At 46.0% G+C, this 19,263-nt stretch overlaps 2 protein-coding genes across 3 annotated transcripts; one reads left to right on the top strand and one right to left on the bottom strand.

The window, feature by feature from the left end:
- Window positions 1-700: 700 nt before the first annotated feature.
- Window positions 701-13,323, top strand: atad1b (ATPase family AAA domain containing 1b). Of its 2 annotated transcripts, none has more exons than XM_076759757.1 (10): window positions 701-720; window positions 6,976-7,184; window positions 7,417-7,515; window positions 8,158-8,278; window positions 9,010-9,210; window positions 9,696-9,802; window positions 10,083-10,172; window positions 10,253-10,303; window positions 10,454-10,584; window positions 11,593-13,323. In XM_076759757.1, the coding sequence occupies exons 2-10, from the start codon at window positions 7,011-7,013 to the stop codon at window positions 11,711-11,713; spliced, it is 1,095 nt and encodes a 364-aa protein (XP_076615872.1). In that variant the 5' UTR covers window positions 701-720; window positions 6,976-7,010; the 3' UTR covers window positions 11,714-13,323. The 2 variants fall into 2 exon arrangements, with proteins under 2 accessions (XP_076615872.1, XP_076615871.1); XM_076759756.1 differs by lacking the exon at window positions 701-720 and adding an exon at window positions 5,884-5,938.
- Window positions 13,324-13,502: 179 nt separating this feature from the next.
- On the bottom strand, window positions 13,503-18,856 carry minpp1b (multiple inositol-polyphosphate phosphatase 1b). The gene is made up of 7 exons (XM_076759755.1): window positions 18,144-18,856; window positions 17,518-17,703; window positions 16,824-17,018; window positions 16,141-16,238; window positions 15,881-16,011; window positions 15,646-15,779; window positions 13,503-15,076 (listed from the first exon to the last, which is right to left on the bottom strand). The coding sequence occupies exons 1-7, from the start codon at window positions 18,541-18,543 to the stop codon at window positions 14,823-14,825; spliced, it is 1,398 nt and encodes a 465-aa protein (XP_076615870.1). The 5' UTR covers window positions 18,544-18,856; the 3' UTR covers window positions 13,503-14,822.
- Window positions 18,857-19,263: the final 407 nt, after the last annotated feature.

Here is a 19,263-nt window from a genome sequence, read left to right as displayed (position 1 = left end):
AGATATTTTTTTTTTGATTGTATTAATTTATATCAGCGCGACTAAAATATTAACTTTTATTTTGTAAAAACCTAAACATTTCCTGGTTTTGCGTCACTCCGTCTGACTTGACGGTGCTCCTTCAACTGGACTTTCTGCGCAAACGCGTCCTGTCAGCACACAGGGTTGCCAGGTTCTCATAGCTTTATCCCCCATTCCAAACCTCTTTCACAAAACTCGTGAATTAACATCAGTGGGAGTAAACCACAATCTGGCAACCAGCAGAGTCCCCTGACATTACATAATGAGATTTCAATTACAATTACAATTTGTCATTTTGCAGATGCTTTTATCCAAAGCGATGTGCATATGAGATTTTCATACAACACAAGGTTCTAGACTGGAGAGAACAACAAGAATAAGTGCCCTAACGCAACTTTCTAATCCAACTGGACAAAGGTGCTACAAGACAATGCTACGAAGTACATAGAGTTGATAGAGTTTATTTGTTTGTTAAATTGACGAATAAGGTGTTCAGTAAAGATTTTGGTCATTAGTCTTTTTCTAAAGATCACAAGGGACTCTGCAGAACGAATGGAGATTGGCAACTCATTCCACCACCGGGGAACCACAGAAGAAAAGAGTCTAGTTAGAGCCTTTTGGAGGTTGCAGCACCAGGCGCCGTTCCTGGGCAGAGCGTAGTGAGCAGGAGGGAGCACAGACCTGAATGAGGGAGTTCAGGTAGGTCTGAGCAGTTTTTGTGGCAATTTTGTATGCAAGCATCAAGGACTTATACTTCATACAGGCAGCAACTGGGAGCCAGTGGAGGGATATGAACAGCTAGGGCTGGGTTAGGATCCTGTTTTATTTTGGTAGCCTTGTTCCTGTTTTACTTTGGTAGCCTTCCCTTGTGTGTCTTAGGTTCTTTACTTCCTGTATGTTTCCCACCTTTGTTAGGTTGATTGGGTCCACCTGTGTCTGTTTAGTTCCCCCCTCTATTTAAGTCTGTGTGTTTCTTTTGTCTTTGTGGGATCATCACCTGATGTGTGGTTTTCGTTGTTCCCTGTGACTACTGTGAGTATTCTTGGTCTGGTCTTAGTTTCCCCGTTGGTTGTTAGTTAGTGGTTTTTTCTAGTATCGCTTTTGGTTTTGGTTTTTGAACTGGTGGAGTTTTGGTTGCCTTCTTTTGTTTAATAAATCGCTTTTGAACCATTTTTGCTCAGCTTCTTTTGTCTAGTCTGCACTTTTGGGTTCACACCTTATTCTCTTTTTTCTTGCACGACGTCCACAAACCATAACAGGCTGGGCGATATGGCTGAAAACTGTATCACAATATAAGTTTTTTATATCGGTTGATATCGATAATTATTGATATTTTTTTATGATGTATTTAAAATAAGGACCAGGATAGATACATTAAATTGAAACATTTTTATTTTAAATTTAAACTTCCTCTGATTATAATCCCCTCAGCTATCAAGGCAGAAAGGAAAGGAAATGTCAACAGAACCATGGAAGACACTCACATAATAAATGTAAATAAAAGTCTAAGGTCACAATGAACACTCAACAATTATATCTTAACTTTAAGGGGCAAAAATAAAGAATACGTAACAAATGCTTAACAAAGTGTAACAAAAGGTGGCACGGTGGCAACACTGTCGCCTCACAGCAAGAAGGTCCCGGGTTCGAAGTCCCTGGTGTCCTCCACCATGCCTTCGATGTGGAGTTGGCATGTTCTCCCCGTGTTCACCTGGGGTATCCTCCATAAAAATATACCCCCACTAAAAACATGCAAGAAGATCACCACCTGACCAATGGTGACGCCAAAGATGGGTCCCTGGGAGCCGGTCTGGCTGCCCACCGCTCCTGGTCTGCCGCGGAGGAGGGACGACCAGGATGGGTTAAAGGCGGAGGACAAATTTCACCTCGTGTGCAGTGTTCCGCATGTGCATGTGTGTGACAAATAAAGGGGAATATCTCCCCCCGATTCTTCAAAATAGTGCAAAGTGTAAAAATGTAAACAGAGAGAAACCTGAGAACTTTTTTCTGCAGGTTTAGTGACAGGACGTTCACAAGCTGATTCATCTTCTGGTGAATAAAGTGTTTTCAAATATGTGCAGTGTCTTATAAACATAGGAGAAATTCAAATAAACTGAGGTCGACTTTACATCCGTAACATAGAAAACAAATGGCAGTCTTTGAAAAGTACTTTCGGTCAGGTGTAACATTGAGGTCAAGCACGTGTAAGAGATTTTTATAAGCTGTCTTCTCCACAGTGCTCAGCGGAGCACGTCTTTATCTATATGATGCCACTGCCTCCATTATGTCTTTGTGCCTTTTAGATGATTTCAAGATTCAAGATTCAAGATTCAAGATTGCTTTTATTGTCATTGAGCATGGCAATGAAATTTTCGTTGCAACCCCCGTGTGAAAAAGAAAAGATAATAAAATAAGATAAAATAAGGTGAAACACATCTAGATAAAATAAACTCACAGATAACATAAATTCACAAATAAGATAAACTCAAAGGACATAAAAAGTCAGCATTTAAAACGTATATACAATATACATACATAAATGCAATGGTAAATATACATAAAATGCAATGGTAGTGTGTATACTTAAATGTTAAGTACACAGAGGTGCGAGTGTGCAAAAGAAGTGTTCTCACAGTCTCTCCCTCCAATTGGTGGGAGTGACTGTGTGTGGCTATGTGGGGGGGAATGTGTATTTGGCAGTGGGGGGGGGGGGGTGTGTGTGTGTGTGTGTAGATGTGCGTGTGTGACTGCGGGGGGGGGGGGGGGGGGAGTGTGTGGGTGTTGCTGCGGGGTGGTGAGGTGTGTGTGAGGTGCTGCAGGGGGTGATGGCTCTGACAGCTCTGGGGAAGAAGCTGTCCCTCAGTCTGTTGGTGGTTGTTCGTATAGTCCTGTACCGCTTTCCTGATGGAAGCGGTACAAACAGTCTGTGGCCCGGGTGGCTGGGGTCCGTGGCGATGGATCTTGCCCTCTTCTTGACCCGGCCTGCATATATAGAGTCCAGGTCAGGAAGGAGGCAGCCCACGATGCCTTGTGCAGTTTTTACCACCCGTGCCAGTTGTTTCCTCTCCTGTGCCGTGCAGCTGCCGTACCACACTGTCACACTGAGGCAGAGGATACTCTCGATCGTGGCCCTGTAAAAGTTCACGAGCAGCCGAGAGGAAAGTCCAGCCCGTTTCAGTTTCCTGAGGAAGAAAAGCCTTTGTTGTGCCTTCTTCACCAGGCGGGAGGTGTTCATAGACCAGGAGAGGTCAGATGTGATGTGGAGGCCCAGGAACTTGATGTTGTCCACACGCTCCACCACTTCTCCATCCATGAGGAGGGGGGCGTGATCTGTCTTCCTGGACCTCCTAAAGTCCACAATGACCTCCTTGGTCTTCCCTGTGTTCAGAACCAGGTTGTTGGCTGAACACCACTGGGTGAGCTGGTGAATCTCCTCTCTGTAGTGGGTCTCGTTGTTGTCTGAGATGAGACCCACTACTGTAGTGTCGTCCGCGAACTTCACGACTGTGTTCGTGGGGTGGATGGCAGCACAGTCATGTGTGAACAGGGTGAAGAGGGCTGGGCTGAGCACACAACCCTGTGGCGTGCCCGTGCTGAGGACCAGAGGGGATGATGTTGTGTTCCCTATTCTCATCACCTGAGGCCTGTTGGTGAGAAAGTCTCCAATCCAGTGGCACAGTGACGCAGGCAGACCCACCGCGTGTAGCTTCAGCGCCAGCTTGTCTGGGATGACGGTGTTAAAAGCTGAGCTGAAGTCAACAAATAGATTTGTCATAAGGCGCTGAAGCAGAGCACCTCTGCATGGCGGTCTGCTGCTTGTGCGGTGGTGCTGCGGTAGCAGATGCTGTAGGATGTTGGCGAATACGCTGCGCTCTGACAGGTGAGCGCGGCTAAGGTGGTTAAACAGTTTGTGGTATTAAACGGTCTTGTGGGGACGACGGTCTTGTATACTTTACAGACCACATTGGTCTGACTACGGTCCGACTTACAAAATCCAAAAAACTGCCATACTGGCGAGCTGACTTTCCCTGTTTTATTGACAATTTCTTCGCTCGCTGCAGCGCTCACTTTCTATTTCTCATCTCGCTCCTCGCGAAGAATCAAACACGAGACAACGCAATGGCGCAACCGAATAGATACTGTTACATGATTGGCTGTTAGCGTGTCACTCCCAGTTATCAGTAATTACTCCCTACGTTGCTAGGTTACCAGAGAGCGAGTGCCTTTGTTCATGCAACCAACCTTGCTTCGCAACTTCTGGTTTCTTACGACGAAGAAAAAAAAATATCGAATGTTTTATCGAATGCATCTTTTATTGATATTGATTACGTTTCTATCGCAAGACATATCGTTATCGTTTTATCGCCCAGGCCTGTGAACAGCAGAGTGACAGGTGCTCTTTGGGCTGGTTAAAGACCAGGCGAGCCACCGCATTCTGGATCGTCTGCAAGGGTTTTAAGGAGCATGTTGGGAGCTCTGCCAGTAAGGAATTACAGTAGTCGAGGCGTGATAGTACCAGCGCTTGTACTAGGAGTTGTGTTGCATGCTCCGACAGGTAGAGTCTGATCCTCCTGATGATGTACAGGGCGAATCGGCACGACCGAGCGATAGAGGCTGCATGCTCTTTGAAAGTTAGCTGGTCATCAATTATGACACCCAAGTTTCTGGCAGATTTTACAGGAGTGAGCAGAGCTGAGTCGAGCTGGATACGGATCTGTTGTTGTACAGAGGGACCGGCCGGATGGCAAGGAGCTCAGGTTAAGCTGAAGGCGTTGCTCCTTCATCCATGCCGATATCCGAGCCAAGACCGTGGGGTCATTTGGCGGGAACAAAAGGAGCAGCTGGGTATCGTCAGCATATGAATGGTATGAGAGGCCATGTGAGCGGATAACTGCACCAAGTGCGGTGGTGTATATTGAGAAGAGAAGGGGATCCAAGCACCGACCCTTGAGGTACCCCTGTGGACAAGCAGTGGGATTTGGACACTTCTCCCCTCCAAGACACTGCAAAGGATCTCCCTGAGAGGGAGGACTCAAACCAGTGGAGAGCAGATCCTGAGAAGCTGAGCTCAGCGAGTGTGGAGAGGAGGATTTGGTGGTTAACCGTGTCAAAGGCAGCCGATAGGTCAAGCAGTCGTGGAACAGAGGCGTGTCCAGTATCCCTAGCTGATCGTAGTGTTTCCACTACAGATAAGAGCGCAGTCTCTGTAGAGTGTCTGTCTTTGAAACTGGATTGGCTGGGATCATGCAGGTTGTTCTCAGAAAGGAATTCAGAGACTTGATTAAAGACTGTGCGCTCAACAGTCTTGGAAAGGAAAAGATAAGATACAAGACATGATACAAGACATGTATCTCATTAATTTAATTATAACAATGCCAGCATACGTCAATCCACATACACACATTTAAAAACTTTATTCTTGTTACTCATTGATTATATCAAACAGGAGGCTACACTGACACAATTTCCTTGATTTATTGATTTACTGATTTGTGCTTTCTGTTGGATGTTTTTGTGAAGACATGTTCCCGAGTTAATGTTGAGACATTAATGAGTCGTTTGTCTAAATGTTTCTTCTTCTTCTTCTTCTACTTCTTCTTCTTCTTCTTCTTCTTCTTCTTCTTCTTATTATTATTATTATTATTATTATTATTTTTTTTTTTTTTTTTTTTTATCAACAGGAAGTGTAGTCGGCAAATTTCAGGATAAAACAAAGACCCTCATTGGTCCGTTTTCATGAACCAAATTTTTTTAATTAGTCATCAGTAACGTTCTAGTCTACACTCCAGCACTTGAGGTGGCTGTAGTGAGTCTTACGTGGCTGTAATTAAATGAAACGCAGAAGAAGACAGCCCCAAAGTCTCCGGTACCACAGAAGAACAAACCGAGGAAGTGCTGACTGACGTGACTACCACAGGTAAGAGCCGGTCACGTTCACCGGATTAATGGAGACTTTCTGTTGTTTGCCTGTCACAGTTTAAGGGAGCTGTCGGTGCTTCACTGTGTTACCGATGGTGATATCCGTCAGTTTGTCCGGTGAGGAGGCGCTCTTTAAAGTTAGAGCCGGAGAGCGGAGAAGGTCAAGCTAATGCTAACGTTAGCAACGAGTCCTTTCGGTATTATGATGCGACATCAGAGGGTCCCAGACGGTGGTTCGAGGACTTCCAGAGGTCCAGCAGGGGGTCCCGGAGTCTCCACTTAAAACTGGCTGCGGGAAGAAAAGAGTTTTACGTTCCTGTGACAAACTCGGTGTGTGTCGTAATGTCACTAAATGGAACGTCAGCCAGACTCCCTTCCAAAATATAACAATTTTGACATCTCTTCACTTCGTGTCAAAAAGACGTAGCAGTCACAGCAAGCACGAAGGTCTGAAACTATTCACCACGAGTCTCATTTCAATCCGGCTCCTATTCAAAATACGTTATTTGTATCATTGACAGTCCAAGACCTGAACATAACCACGGTCCTTACTCCAAACTGTGCTTAGTATAAATCAACTCCTGTCTCAGCCACAGAGGTCTACGTTGTGGAGACCAGACTCAGTTTAAAAAACTGACAATTTAGCATTGCTTTGCTTCTTGTGAAAACTGTAAGAGCTTTTGTGGAGATCTTAAATGTCTGATTAGGAACTGCCTGCCAGTCCTCCAAAACACCAACAACACTTATTACAAGGAAGGTGTGAACATTTGTAGTTCTTACTTCTCTATGTGTCTTCACTAAAACTGAAACTGAAACATAAAATCAAAGTCTGAGACTGCCTGAGCTGTAGGACTAAACATTTTATTGAGTTATTTGTTAATTGATTATTCCTTCAATACATTATTATTTCATATGAGTAAAATCTCACTGTATTTAATTTTCTCTCTTCATTGAGTGTCCCAGACATCTGATTTGGAGTCTGTTCAGTCTAACTGAGGGACTCCTCTTTAAGGTGTGGTTGTTGTTGACCTGCAGCTCGTCTGAATCTGCCATCCTCTCCGACCCTGACAATGGTGTTGAGGGAGGTTCCAGCTGAAAACATCGCCCGTCCTCTGGGCAGGAACGAGGTCATTGGCCTGCTCTTCCGCCTCACCATATTTGGAGCTGTCACCTACTTCACCATCAAGTGGATGGTGGACGCCATCGACCCCACGAGGAAGCAGAAGGTGGAGGCTCAGAAACAGGTGAGACAGACAGTATTTGCATGTTGTTTTGAGTTTGTCAGCTTCCTTTTCTTCGTCGTCAGTTCTTGAATCTCAGAAGCTCAGTTGTTGTGTAGATTTTCAACTTTCCATTTTTCTGAGCTCCTCTGCTGATGAGGATCATCTGACATGATAGAAAGCTCCAGAACAAACACTTAATGGACCTTGAAGTGAAATAGTTTTGAGTGTCTAACTTTGACTTTCTTTCTTCCAGGCAGAGAAGCTAATGCGTCAGATCGGGGTTAAAAATGTGAAGCTGTCTGAATATGAAATGAGTATCGCAGCTCACCTGGTCGACCCGCTGAGCATGCAGGTAATTCTTTAAGTTTCATCTTCCCAAAACAAATCAGGCGTGCTTCACAGAGCATAAGAGAAGACGAGAATTTGGAAGGACAGGATGGGGGAGTGACCGTCTCAGCAGGCCAGTGAGACGGCAGAATGGTTAAACCTACAAACCAGCACAAAGATGAGAGTGACCAACGTAAAGGGTTGGGGTTAGCATAACCCACCATGTTCTGAACACACACGTTCCAAACACTGACAGAACGTAACACGACAGCAAACTTTAACTACTCGGTGCAGCAGGGCATGATGGGAAATGTCCAGAGAGCAGCACACTGTGCTCTGCCTGTCTGAAGCCTGTCTTCACTTACAAACATTTAGCTTTGAGCCTCTGCCGCTGTCACTTTAGGAAGTTCTGCTAGCTCGTGATGCTACAGTGACTTCCTGTTTACACAGCTGATGCTGTTGATTGAACAGGACTACAGATGTTTCCTAGCGACAGATTTATGGATCACTGAAGTCTTGACCCGCCAAGATATTTCTTCTGTTTTGATGGTGAAACTGATGAATTGCTCGTTAGAAACCGCTTAACTACTGACAACTGAGGGAGAGCTCTGTGTCGATGATGATCCTGATGTTTGGCCCAATGTCAATAACACACCTGTGTTTACAGATCACGTGGAGGGACATTGCAGGTCTGGATGAGGTGATCACAGAGTTAAAGGAGACGGTCATCTTACCTGTTCAGAAGAGACACCTGTTCCAGGGATCCAGACTGCTGCAGCCTCCTAAAGGTCACAGACGTTCATCTGTTTCCTCTGATAATGTTCATGAATAATGTCTAAAGGTCCAGTGTGAACGATTTAGTGAGTTTACAGCTGCTAAAACAACAAAGTCCATCTCTAGAGGCAGAGTTTGATTTGTCCCAATGGGCTTCTGTAGAAACATGGTGGTGCAACATGGAGGACTCTGAGGGAGAGGAGCTGCTCCCTCTGTGGATATATTATGTTTGTAAAGAGAGACGTGATGAGAACATGAAGTCAGACAAAGACACGATTATATGACAGAAGAGAGGGAGAAAGAGAGTAAGGAAGGAGAGATGATGAAGACAGAGAATGAAGGAAGGAAGGAGGGAAAAACAAAGCAGTGACTGAGGAAGGAAGGAAAGAAGGAAGGAAGGAAGGGAGGAAGGAAAGAGTGGAAAAAAACAAAGCAGTGACTGAGGAAGGAAGGAAGGAAGGGAGAAAGGAAGGAAAGAAGGAAAGAGTGGAAATAAACAAAGCAGTGACTGAGGAAAGAAGGAAGGAAGGAAAGAGAAGAAAGGCAGAGACTGAAGGAGGAAGGGAGGGAGGAAGGAGGGAACAAAGGAAGGAAAGAAAGAAAGAGGGAAAAAATCAAAGCTGTGACTGAGGAAGGAAGGAAGGAAGGAAGGAAGGACGGAGGGAAGGAGGGAGGGTAGGGTACATGCCACACGGTCTGCAGTACTGCACACTGACCTTACTCACTGGTGTCGTCATGGTAACAGGTGTGCTGCTGTACGGGCCTCCAGGCTGCGGTAAAACACTTATCGCCAAGGCAACAGCCAAGGAGGCGGGGTTTCGTTTCATCAACCTACAGCCGAGCACGCTGACGGACAAATGGTACGGAGAGTCCCAGAAACTGGCTGCTGCTGTGTTCTCATTGGCTGTTAAACTGCAGCCATCAATCATCTTCGTCGACGAGATAGGTAGTATTAACACACACACGCACGCACATACGCAGCAGACCTGCCAATCAGAGCGGGGCTGACAGCAGTGGTGGGCGGGACTAAACTCTGGACTGTGTGTTAGAAACAAAATTTTAAGACTTCCACTCTGATGTTTTTGAGTTTTTGACCAAATGATTATCGGGAAGGGATTTGATGGGTTAATCAGTGAAACGAGCGCCAGGTGCAGACCTGATTAAACGAGAGCTGAGTGCTGAGACAATGACCAAAAGAAAACCTGTCCAGAAATCAGTGAACATGAAGAAACTGATGATTTTCAGACCGTTCGGGGCCACAGATCAAACTGAACCCCTGGAAAAAACACTGGTAGAGAGTCAGGCTAGCTGTTTGAGGTCGTTGAGCTAAGCTAAGCTAAAATAAGCTAAGCTAAGCTAAGCATCTGCTGGCCGTAGCTTCAAATTTAGTGTAATGATAACAAGATAAAAATGGACTCCATGTTGAAACAGACTCGTTCCTGAGGAGTCGATCCAGCTCAGACCACGAAGCCACGGCTATGATGAAGGCCCAGTTCATGAGTCTGTGGGACGGACTGGACACTGACCACCACTGCCAGGTACAGAGACACACACAGACACAGACGGTGTGTGAGTCATCAGTGTGTCTTTGTCTTCAGATTTGTGTATTTAGTCTGCATGAAAGATTAATAATAAACTTTATTTATAACACTTTTCAAAACACAGTTCCAAAGTGCTTCGTAGAAACAGAAAGTCAGAATAGTTTATTGAACTGTCTGAATGAAAGACATGAAGGAGGAGGGACGACGACGAAGATGACAACAATGATGATGATGGTGATGATGATGATGATGTAATAACACAGCGTCTTCCTGTCAGGTGATCATAATGGGAGCCACTAATCGTCCTCAAGACCTCGACTCTGCTATTCTGAGGAGGATGCCCACCAGGTTCCACATCAACCAGCCCGTATGCACACACACACACACACACACACACACACACACACCTGTCCAGCTGCGTCATGTGTGTTCTCCATGTTTCTGCAGAGTCACCGGCAGAGAGAACAGATCCTCAAACTCATCCTGGAGAACGAGAGCGTGAGTTGACGTGGCGAGACTGTCTGACGTCTCCTCTGTGGTTGGTCGATCGTTCAGATTGATCTCTGTCTGCGGTCTGCTGCTCCGGTGCTCGTTGACTCTTCGGTTCGGTAGATTCATCGAACTGATCACCTGTCTGTCTCTCTACAGGTGGACCTGTCAGTTGACCTCGTCGACATCGCCAAGGAAACGGACGGTTTCTCAGGAAGTGACCTCAGAGAGATGTGTCGTGACGCCGCGCTGCTCTGCGTCCGAGACTTCGTCCACACTCAGAACGACAGGTATCTGTCTGTCTGACCCCCACGTTAACTTTCAGCCTGGACCCTGCTTTCCCATGATGCTTTGTGCCTCAGTATTGATGGAGAACACAGCCACGGGCAAACAGCCGAACTGTAATTCCAGATTTAGATGGGAAAGTGTCTGTTTGTACTTCTGTATGGTGTCCGCCCTCTGTCTCTCTCCTCTCCTGATTGGCTGAATTCAGAGTTTATTTCAACCAAACCAGAGTCAGGTGAAAGCTGAACCGAGAAGCTTCTGATGAGTTTTGTTTGGTGTGTGTCAGTTTGAAGCAGGTGTGTTTTACCATGTTAAATTCCTGTTTCTGTGAATGGAGTCTGGTGGCTTTGATGATGAAAGTGATGTAACAGCTGATAAGCAGCTTACATCTTTAGTAAAAAGGTCCATCTCTGTCGGTAAGGCTGACGCTTACTGTCACACTCTCAGCGGTAAAAACAAACACTTTGACTGGACGAGCTGGGACGTGAGGCGGGATGTCACTGCAGACGGTTTAACAGCGCTCTCCATCAGTCCTGGAAACACTTCAGAAACTCTCTCCATCCGTCAGTCAGAATCAAACTCAAGATTTCAGACATTAACATAAAATAAAGCAAAATGTCAGAAAGATTAATCAATCAATCAATCAATCAATATTCCTTTATTTGTCCCGCGAGGGGAAATTCCAGAATACAGCAGCATCAGTAAAGATTAATATAAGAAGTGCATGCAGATTAGAAACAAAAACAGTATATACAAAAGAGAGGATTTAAATAAAAATAAAAGAAAGAAATTGTAAAAAAATTGAAAAATTGTAAAAAAATTGACTTGTCTGTCTGTCTGTCTGTCTGTCCGTCTGTCTGTCTCTCTCTGTCTGTCTCTGTCTGTCTCTCTGTCTGTCTGTCCGTCTGTCTGTCTGTCTGTCTCTGTCTGTCTGTCTCTCTCTGTCTGTTGTCTGTCTCTCTGTCTGTCTGTCTCTGTCTGTCTGTCTGTCTCTCTCTCTCTCTCTCTCTCAGTCCATCAGAGGACTTCATCCGTCCGATCCATCAGTCCGACCTTCAGAAGGCGATCAGTAAGATGAAGAAATCGAAATCAGCGGGTGGACACGGCGCCCTGCTGCACGCCGCTCTGGACTGAGCGTGCACACAGACACACAGACACACAGACACACACACGCACACAGACACACACGCACACAGACACACACGCACACAGACACACACGCACACACGGGTCACATGATGCGCTGAGGCCAGCCTGCAGTCGAGGGTTTGATCCAGACTCGTGTGTCCGTGAAGTCTCTCCATGTTTAAATCTGTGCCACTGCTTCCTGTTTCAAACAGCCGATCACGCCGCTGACGTCTGTCTGCGTCCTCGCCTGCGTCACGCAGAAGCGAATACCGCGTCCAACCAACAGATAGAAGTGAAAATGTGTAGTGAGGCGACAGAAGTCTTCGTCACTCTTCTTCCTGTGCTTCGGTTTCACTGTAAATAAACTCACAGCGTCTTTTTTTCCCCAACCTGCGACCTGAAACGAATCATTGGACAAATATTGGACTTGATGTTTTAAGTCAAAGTGCGACCACAGACTCTGTTGTCCGGCTGCACGCCGTCAGCTCTGCTGGTTTGGGAACTTCAAGCTCGTTCAGATAGTAAAAAGGTGCTTTTGTTGGGACAATTTTCAGCGGTGGATGAATCCACATCTGGTGCTTATTGAGTGTTTGTTTATTGAGGAACATGAGGTCCAGAGGAAGATCTATCGGCCTGCGATCGACACACAGACGAAAAACTGTCTGAAAAACACAAAATGGCGTCTTAGTCCAATCAAAGACGCCGTTTTCATATTTTTAGTAGATGTTCGGAGGCCAGGAGACGTCAAACTGTCGCAGGAAACCAGTCTGGATCCACACAGGTTTGATTTGTGCTGGAGTCAGGAGTCACATGTTCCTTGCGTACCACAGCTCGACTCCTATGTTCTGGCTTGTCCTCAGTCTGCTGTGACTGTAGGAACGACTCTGATCTGATAACTAACACTGTGATCAGATATTAAGATTTTGTCTTGTTTGAGTTTTTTTTACTCCATTTTGTTTGTTTGAGCTCGTTACCAAATGACAGATTTCATTCTGGGAATTAATTTTGAAATCAACAGGAAGTGATGGAGATAAAGTAGCAACTCTTGATTTTCTGGGTTTGTCTGTTTCCTTCCTGTCTGCTGACCTCCGAATGTCTTTCTATTGGCTGTTCACTAGAATTCGCTCATTGGACAAACACCATTTGAACGCCGTCACCAAACATTAGCGCTGGATTTGAGATTAGTTCAGTTTTTTGTGGGAAACGAGCAGAAAGTTGATGTGAAGCGTTTTACTAAAATAAAAAAAGAAACTTCATCGACTGAAGCTCAACGCTCTTTTTCAAGTGTTCTTTATTATTTTAGGGTTTTTATTCTGACTGCGTCTGAACTCTGGACTCAGCTCTGTTTTCTGTGACGGACAGTAAAAATCATTACTTCAGTCAGAAACTTTCACAGGAAACTTTCCAGAAACTGGAACCAGACTTTTTTTTTTTTTGTTCCAGAAATTTGCCAAATGATTTTTGATTTTTGACTCGTGGATTATTCAACTCGTTGTTCCGTCTTTGGTCTTTGTCTGTTTGGTAAAGCAGGACGATGTTTGTTTTTATTGGCTGTTATGATGTAATAACTGCTGGATGATGTAATAAATTTGTCCAGGGGGACGTGTCTGTCTTAATGTTTCTGAGACATTTAATATTCATCATGTTTGAGCTGCGACAACAAAACGTCTTTAAACAAAGTTCAGCTTCATTTTAACAAATATATTTTACAATAGTAATTATCTCAAATGAAACATGTTGTCATGACGATGTGTCTATTCACTTTGATTTGTAACACAAAAACAGTGACAGGAAACACTTTGTGCTCTTCTTCGTTTATTAAAGCTTTTCAAAGAAAACGTTTGGCTTCCATCGTTCTGCGCTAACAGGAAGTCAGCGAACCGATGCCGACCTGAACACCAACGACTCAGAAAGTGCAGAAAGCTGAGCCGCCATTTTAAACGTGAACCCGATGAACAGAAATCAACAACAGTACAAAAATAAAGACCCTGAAGACCCCAAACAGAATCAGTTCTCTGCAGTCCAACCAGAGCCGTTCTCTTTTCACAGGACTCTTATTGTGAAAATCTGATCTCCGCCAACGAGTTAACCTCTGGGGGCAACGACCGGCGTGTGTCCGGCAGATATCTGGGTGACGGATATATGTTGGCCGAGACTTCGTCTTCTGTGCGCCGTTCATCGTTTCCAGTCAATAAGACGTCGGCTCATCTTTCAAAGGTGCACAGAAATGAGACAGAAGCTAAAAAAAGACGAGTCTGTGGGCTCAGATTTGAATTTAGTTTAAATTTGCACTTCGCCTCTTCTTCACTGAGTGTGAAGGAGCTCAGAGAATCTGCTGAAAGCTGAAGTAAAAGAGAGAAGTTGGAGCTTTTTACATTCACTTCAATACAGAGTTTGATTGACAGCAGCATCTGGTGGACATTAGAGGAACTGCAGAGAGCCGCTGAACCCCAAATCAACAAGAACCGAAAATGATCATAAAAACAGAATAAATGAAAAAGATAAAGCAGCTTTAATCCTGAAGAGAATCAAGTCAGAATGAAGTAAAAACAGTCGTTTTCTTCACTGAGTCTGGTTCACAGCAGATTAAAGAGTCAGTTCACCCAAATCAAATGCAACAGGAGGTGGTTTTAAATATGAGGATAGCGAGAATTTTGCATCGTGCCGAGCTTTAAAAGCTCCTAAACGTGACGTTTCTCCTGGTTTTCAAATTACTAATAAAGCTTCTCGAGAAAAGATGAAAAAAAACATGTTTTTTTCAAACAATGTCCCAAAATGAAAAGGAACCCTGCTGCCGTTAAGACAGGAAACGTGAAAACGCTTTCAAATAAAGACTTTCAATAATTCATGAAACGATTCCATAAAATCGTTTTTATGTTCTTCAAACTGCACACGCGAAATCAAAACTCGTCTTCATCACACACTCAAACGTTAAACTCATGGATGAAACAACTTTCTGAAGCTCTGATGTTTCACATCTCGCCACCGCTCATTGGACGTCTGCGATAATCAGGCCTGTGGCGGCGATGAGTCGTCAAGTGCTAGACGGGAAGCCGAGACAACTTGCCGCCAGCCCGTCCTGAGGAGACGAAGTCTGGAGAGAGACGGTTTCTTCTCAGAGTTCGGTGTTTGGTCCGCGTCCTCCGGGTCTTCCCTCACACTCGCTGTGGAAGTCGCAGCCATCCAGCAGGTGGCGGTACGTGGCCCGGACGTCCCGGTACAGCGGCGCATCCTCCGCCTCCAGCCCCGGGAATCGAACCGGAGACTCGTTGATGAGCAGCTGCAGCCGCGGGCCTCGCTGGCAGTCGTACAGGACGAACAGCAGGTTGGCGGCGTACGGCACAATGAGACTGGTCCGGAAACTTCGACCTGTGGCGCAGGACGGGACAGAGACACCGTTAATGTTCAGTCTTTAAGTGACAGGAAGTGACCAGAACGTCCAGATCACCGAGTCCGAGCTCCTCACTAATTAAATCTGACCCGTGTAGAGGTACAGGACCTGGTCTGAAGACAGAGACTAAAGCCTCCTCAGGGAGGCGCCAGAGAGGCAAAATGTCCTCGTTATCTGTGACGTTTTTAAGTTCCCTTCAGGATCGCAGTGATTCGCTGAGTGATTTGCTAACAGGAGGTGCCAACAGCTAACTTTGAATGTAAACACAGGTGAAAAAACAGGTGTGTAAATAGAATATCAGCAGCTACAACAGGTGAGGGTCTCGCTCCCTCGTGGGTTCATTAATTAATTTTTCTGTCATCAACAGCCTTTATGTCGCTGTTAGCATGTTAGCATGTGTCATGACGTTCGGTTTCTGCATCAATGAATCAGTGCGTTTGTGCGTCTGCAGCAGCCATGTTGGATGGCATGTTAGGAACCCACAGTCTGATTTGACATCACATTCTTGTCTCTGATTGGACGTCTGGGTGGAGGCGGAGCTTCATACCATGCTGCGTGTGGTAGTTGTTGGAAGTGGGTGGAGTCTCATCCTTGTAGAGCCCCAGCAGCGAGAGGAGGGGGAGGAGCGTCTCGGCGTGACCCACCAGGATGGAGGCCGGCTCGGGGGACGCCTCCGTGGACCTGATGGACGCCAGCGGTCGCTGATTATCAGTGATATTCATAATAACTGTGAAACATCGCTGCTGCTTGTAGGCCGACTGAATGCCGACAACCTGACTGACCTGCGGGGACGTCCCGCTCGGTCCAGCGTCCTGAACACATGATGGAAGAGAGGACAGCTGGACAGACTGCTGATCACATGACCATGAGAGCGCTTCCAGTACTGCTTCAGGTCTGACTTATACTCCAACACCTGCAGAGATGGCAGCTAGAATACTACAAACGTGTACTCTGATACACACAAATGACATCAAACACATTGTATTTGTAGTAAGATGTGTGTACATGTGTGAATTTGTGTACATGATGTGTGTGTCTGTACCTTTGCGTCGTTATCATCAAACAGGAAGCACCACGGAGAGTGAACAGATTTGATTGACAGTTCGTACGAACACAAGAAGAATGCTGCTTCGACCAGATCTACAGGAGACACAGAGGGACAATCTTCATTTAAAATGTGCACATCGATGCAGCTGGTTCTCGAGGTTCCTTCACATCACACGGCACATGTCATGTCACACGTCACATCCCACGACACGCCACGCCACACGACACGCCACGCCACGCCACGCCACACATCACATCACACCTCACGTCACGTGCCACATGCCATGTTCACACGCTGACGGCGAGCATCAGTCATTCCACTGGCTGCATTCCAAAAGTGACGTGTCCAATGCAGCAGATCGCTGCCATGAAGACCAGATGTAAGTGGACAACGTCCACGAGTCCACTAAAAGACACGGCGAGCAGATCAAACATGAACAGGAAGAAGAATTAAAAGAGAACGAAAGAAAAAATTTAAGAAGACGAGGAATGTGTATGTGTGAGTATGTGTATATGTGAGTGTGTGTGTGTATGTGTGAGTGTGTTTGTGTGTGTGTATGTGTGAGTTTGTATGTGTGAGTGTGTGTATGTCTGTGTTTGTGTTAATGTGTATGTGTGTATGAGTGTGTGTGAGTGTATCTGTGGGTGTGTGTGTGTGTGTGTGTTTGTGTTTCTGACCTGGTGTCAGGCGCTGATGAGGAAGGCCCAGTCTCTCGGCCATCCTCCTCCTCACTCCCTCCATCTCCTCGCCATGTTTGAACTTCTCCACCTCCTGCAGGGCTGTGCGGTTGTTCTCCACGCCCTCCACGTAACCACGGCAACGCTCGAAGAAGCGCATGAGCTCGTCGTCCACCTGGTGGCGGTACTGCACCTCTGCACAGAGACAGGTGTTACTCCTCCCTCACCTCCCACAATGCCGTTCTGCTGCCTCCAGAGGAGGAGTAACCTTTGACGGGTAGGCAGAGGTGAGCATGATGCATGCTGGGTAGAACTGCGTCCAATTCGCTCCTGATTCGCTGTGATGTCACACTGACATCGGTAATGCGCCGCAACAAGAGCTCACAGCTGATTGGCTCAGAGATGAGTTTCATTCAGGTGACTTTAAACTCTACGTTGACGATTTACAACAGAAACATGTTGACGTTGTAGTTGTTGACGTTGTTATTCATTGAGAGCTACCTTAAATTATATTTTGATTAATGGAATTTTATTATGAAATGTGATTGCGATCGATCACTTATTGATTGTTGGGATCAATACATCACTGATGATGACTCCAAAGCTTGAAAAAAGACCGAACAGATTCATTCATGATCGATTGTCTTTCGACTGACTGACGGATTGATCGATCGATTGACTGACGTGGTCTCACCTGAGCGCTTCCACACCTGCTGCAGACCCTCCTGAAAGGCCTCCACGCTGCTCACACAGCGATGCTTTGAACTGCTCCTCAGACTGATCCTCCTCATGTTCTCCTCCGACAGGAGCGACGGGAACAAGGCGGACAGACGCTGAGCCAGCTGACGGAGGTCATCCCTGCCCTTCATCACCAACTGACCTGAGGAGAGGGAGAGGAGAGGGGAGCAGGAGGAGGAGGAGAAAAAGAGGGTAGGAGAGGAGGAGAGAGGAGGAGGAGGATGAGAAGAAGAGAGAGGAGGGGGAGGAGGAGAAAAAGAGGGTGAGAGAGGAGAGAGGAGGAGGAGGATGAGAAGAAGAGAGAGAGGAGGAGGAGGAGAAGAGGAGGAGGAGGAGGAGAGGAAGAGAGAGGAGGAGGAGAGGGGGGAAGGAGCCATACTTCAGTATTTTCCTGGCTCGTATTATTCAGTGTTAATATCTATTGATTATTAACTCTTTATTAGTATTAGTCTTTCAGTTCACTGCTTGAGGACGCGTCCCATTTCGCACAGGTCCGCTAAAGACTCTTCAGAGTTTTATTATCCAGGAATAATTTTTATCATTCGGTCTTATTTCAGTGGTCTACCTGTGGTCTCTGCTCACCGTCCATGTCCTCGGTGTACCAGTTCTCCCAGCGGCTCTGGATGTCCTGCAGCCAGGAGCCCGCGGAGCCTCTGGACGCTTCTCTGCGGACCAGCTCGCTCAGTTTCTGGATCCTGCGGATGTTTTTGACGGTCGGGTAACGGCTGCCGTGCCTGATGACCGCGGTCAGGTGGACCGGGGTGCACCGCTCGGTGGGCGGAGGTTTTAACACGGACTTGTTCACGGAGAGGACGTCCTGCAGCAGGTGCGGGTTCACCTCCTCGTACCGGGTCTTGGTGCCGAAGTAAGTGGCGATGTGTGGGACGTCTGGGACGGACAGAGAGGAGGAGGACAAGCGGCTAAGGACCAGGCTGAGAGCCGCCGCCACCAGCGTGTTTCTTGGCGGTAAAAGGGAAAACATGCCGACGGTGTCACGCGATCATTCATCGGTTTCTACACGTCCGCAGTCTTTGTTTGCTTTGTTGATGTTCCGGATTCATCCGACCTTTGACCTCTCCGTGTGAAGCGCCACACTGGATGACCAAAAAAATTCCCGGAGTTTTTAAATCGACGCTTTTCATAAAAATACAATAACCACATTCAAATGTTGATATTAATACACACAGGTAGTAACTGCACAGCGTATACTGTATGGAGGATCGATGTGACGTCTCAGTTTAGCGTCACGTAGCATCGAAAACCAAACACTTGCGTCAAGATCCGCTAAACACACTGCTTCCGTTTTATGTACACCAAAAGAAAAGCCGTAACAAAATTATTTCCCTCTCATTTTCAAAATAAAAGTTTTATCAACAAGCGCTTCAATTCGTGATCTTCAAATCTCATTTGCTCGGTTTTTAAAATTCACTTCACGTAGAAAACTATAAATACATAAAAAAAATCATCAGGCTGAAAATACTTAACACCAACAGTGACACCCTGAGCTCAGATGAAGTACTGCACTTTTATTTTCATCTCGAGACAGAGAGGCTGTATGTACAAACCTCTCTATATTCAGCCTCTGTAGGACAAAGCTGTCCATTACTAACCATCACCAGGTCCACTGGTCCAGTCCGGCAGGAGACAAAGAGACAAAAAAGAGTATCAGGAACAAGACGACTACTCGTTAACTGTTCATAAG

This window comes from Chaetodon auriga, chromosome 20, assembly GCF_051107435.1.
Source record: "Chaetodon auriga isolate fChaAug3 chromosome 20, fChaAug3.hap1, whole genome shotgun sequence".
NCBI lineage: Eukaryota > Metazoa > Chordata > Actinopteri > Chaetodontiformes > Chaetodontidae > Chaetodon > Chaetodon auriga.
Note: the sequence above shows the minus strand (reverse complement) of the source record. Positions and strands in the feature narration are given on the sequence as shown.

Bases quoted from the DNA above. Each gene is read 5' to 3' on its own strand.
- minpp1b (XM_076759755.1), bottom strand. From the start codon at position 18,543: ATGTTTTCCCTTTTACCGCCAAGAAACACGCTGGTGGCGGCGGCTCTC. The intron at 17,704-18,143 runs GTGAGCAGAGAC...CCCTCTCCTCAG, and splicing joins GTACACCGAGGACATGGACG to GTCAGTTGGTGATGAAGGGC. The intron at 16,239-16,823 runs GTCAGAAACACA...TGTCTCCTGTAG, and splicing joins TCATCAGCGCCTGACACCAG to ATCTGGTCGAAGCAGCATTC.
- atad1b (XM_076759757.1), top strand. From the start codon at position 7,011: ATGGTGTTGAGGGAGGTTCCAGCTGAAAACATCGCCCGTCCTCTGGGC. The intron at 8,279-9,009 runs GTCACAGACGTT...TCATGGTAACAG, and splicing joins ACTGCTGCAGCCTCCTAAAG to GTGTGCTGCTGTACGGGCCT. The intron at 9,211-9,695 runs GTAGTATTAACA...ATGTTGAAACAG, and splicing joins CATCTTCGTCGACGAGATAG to ACTCGTTCCTGAGGAGTCGA.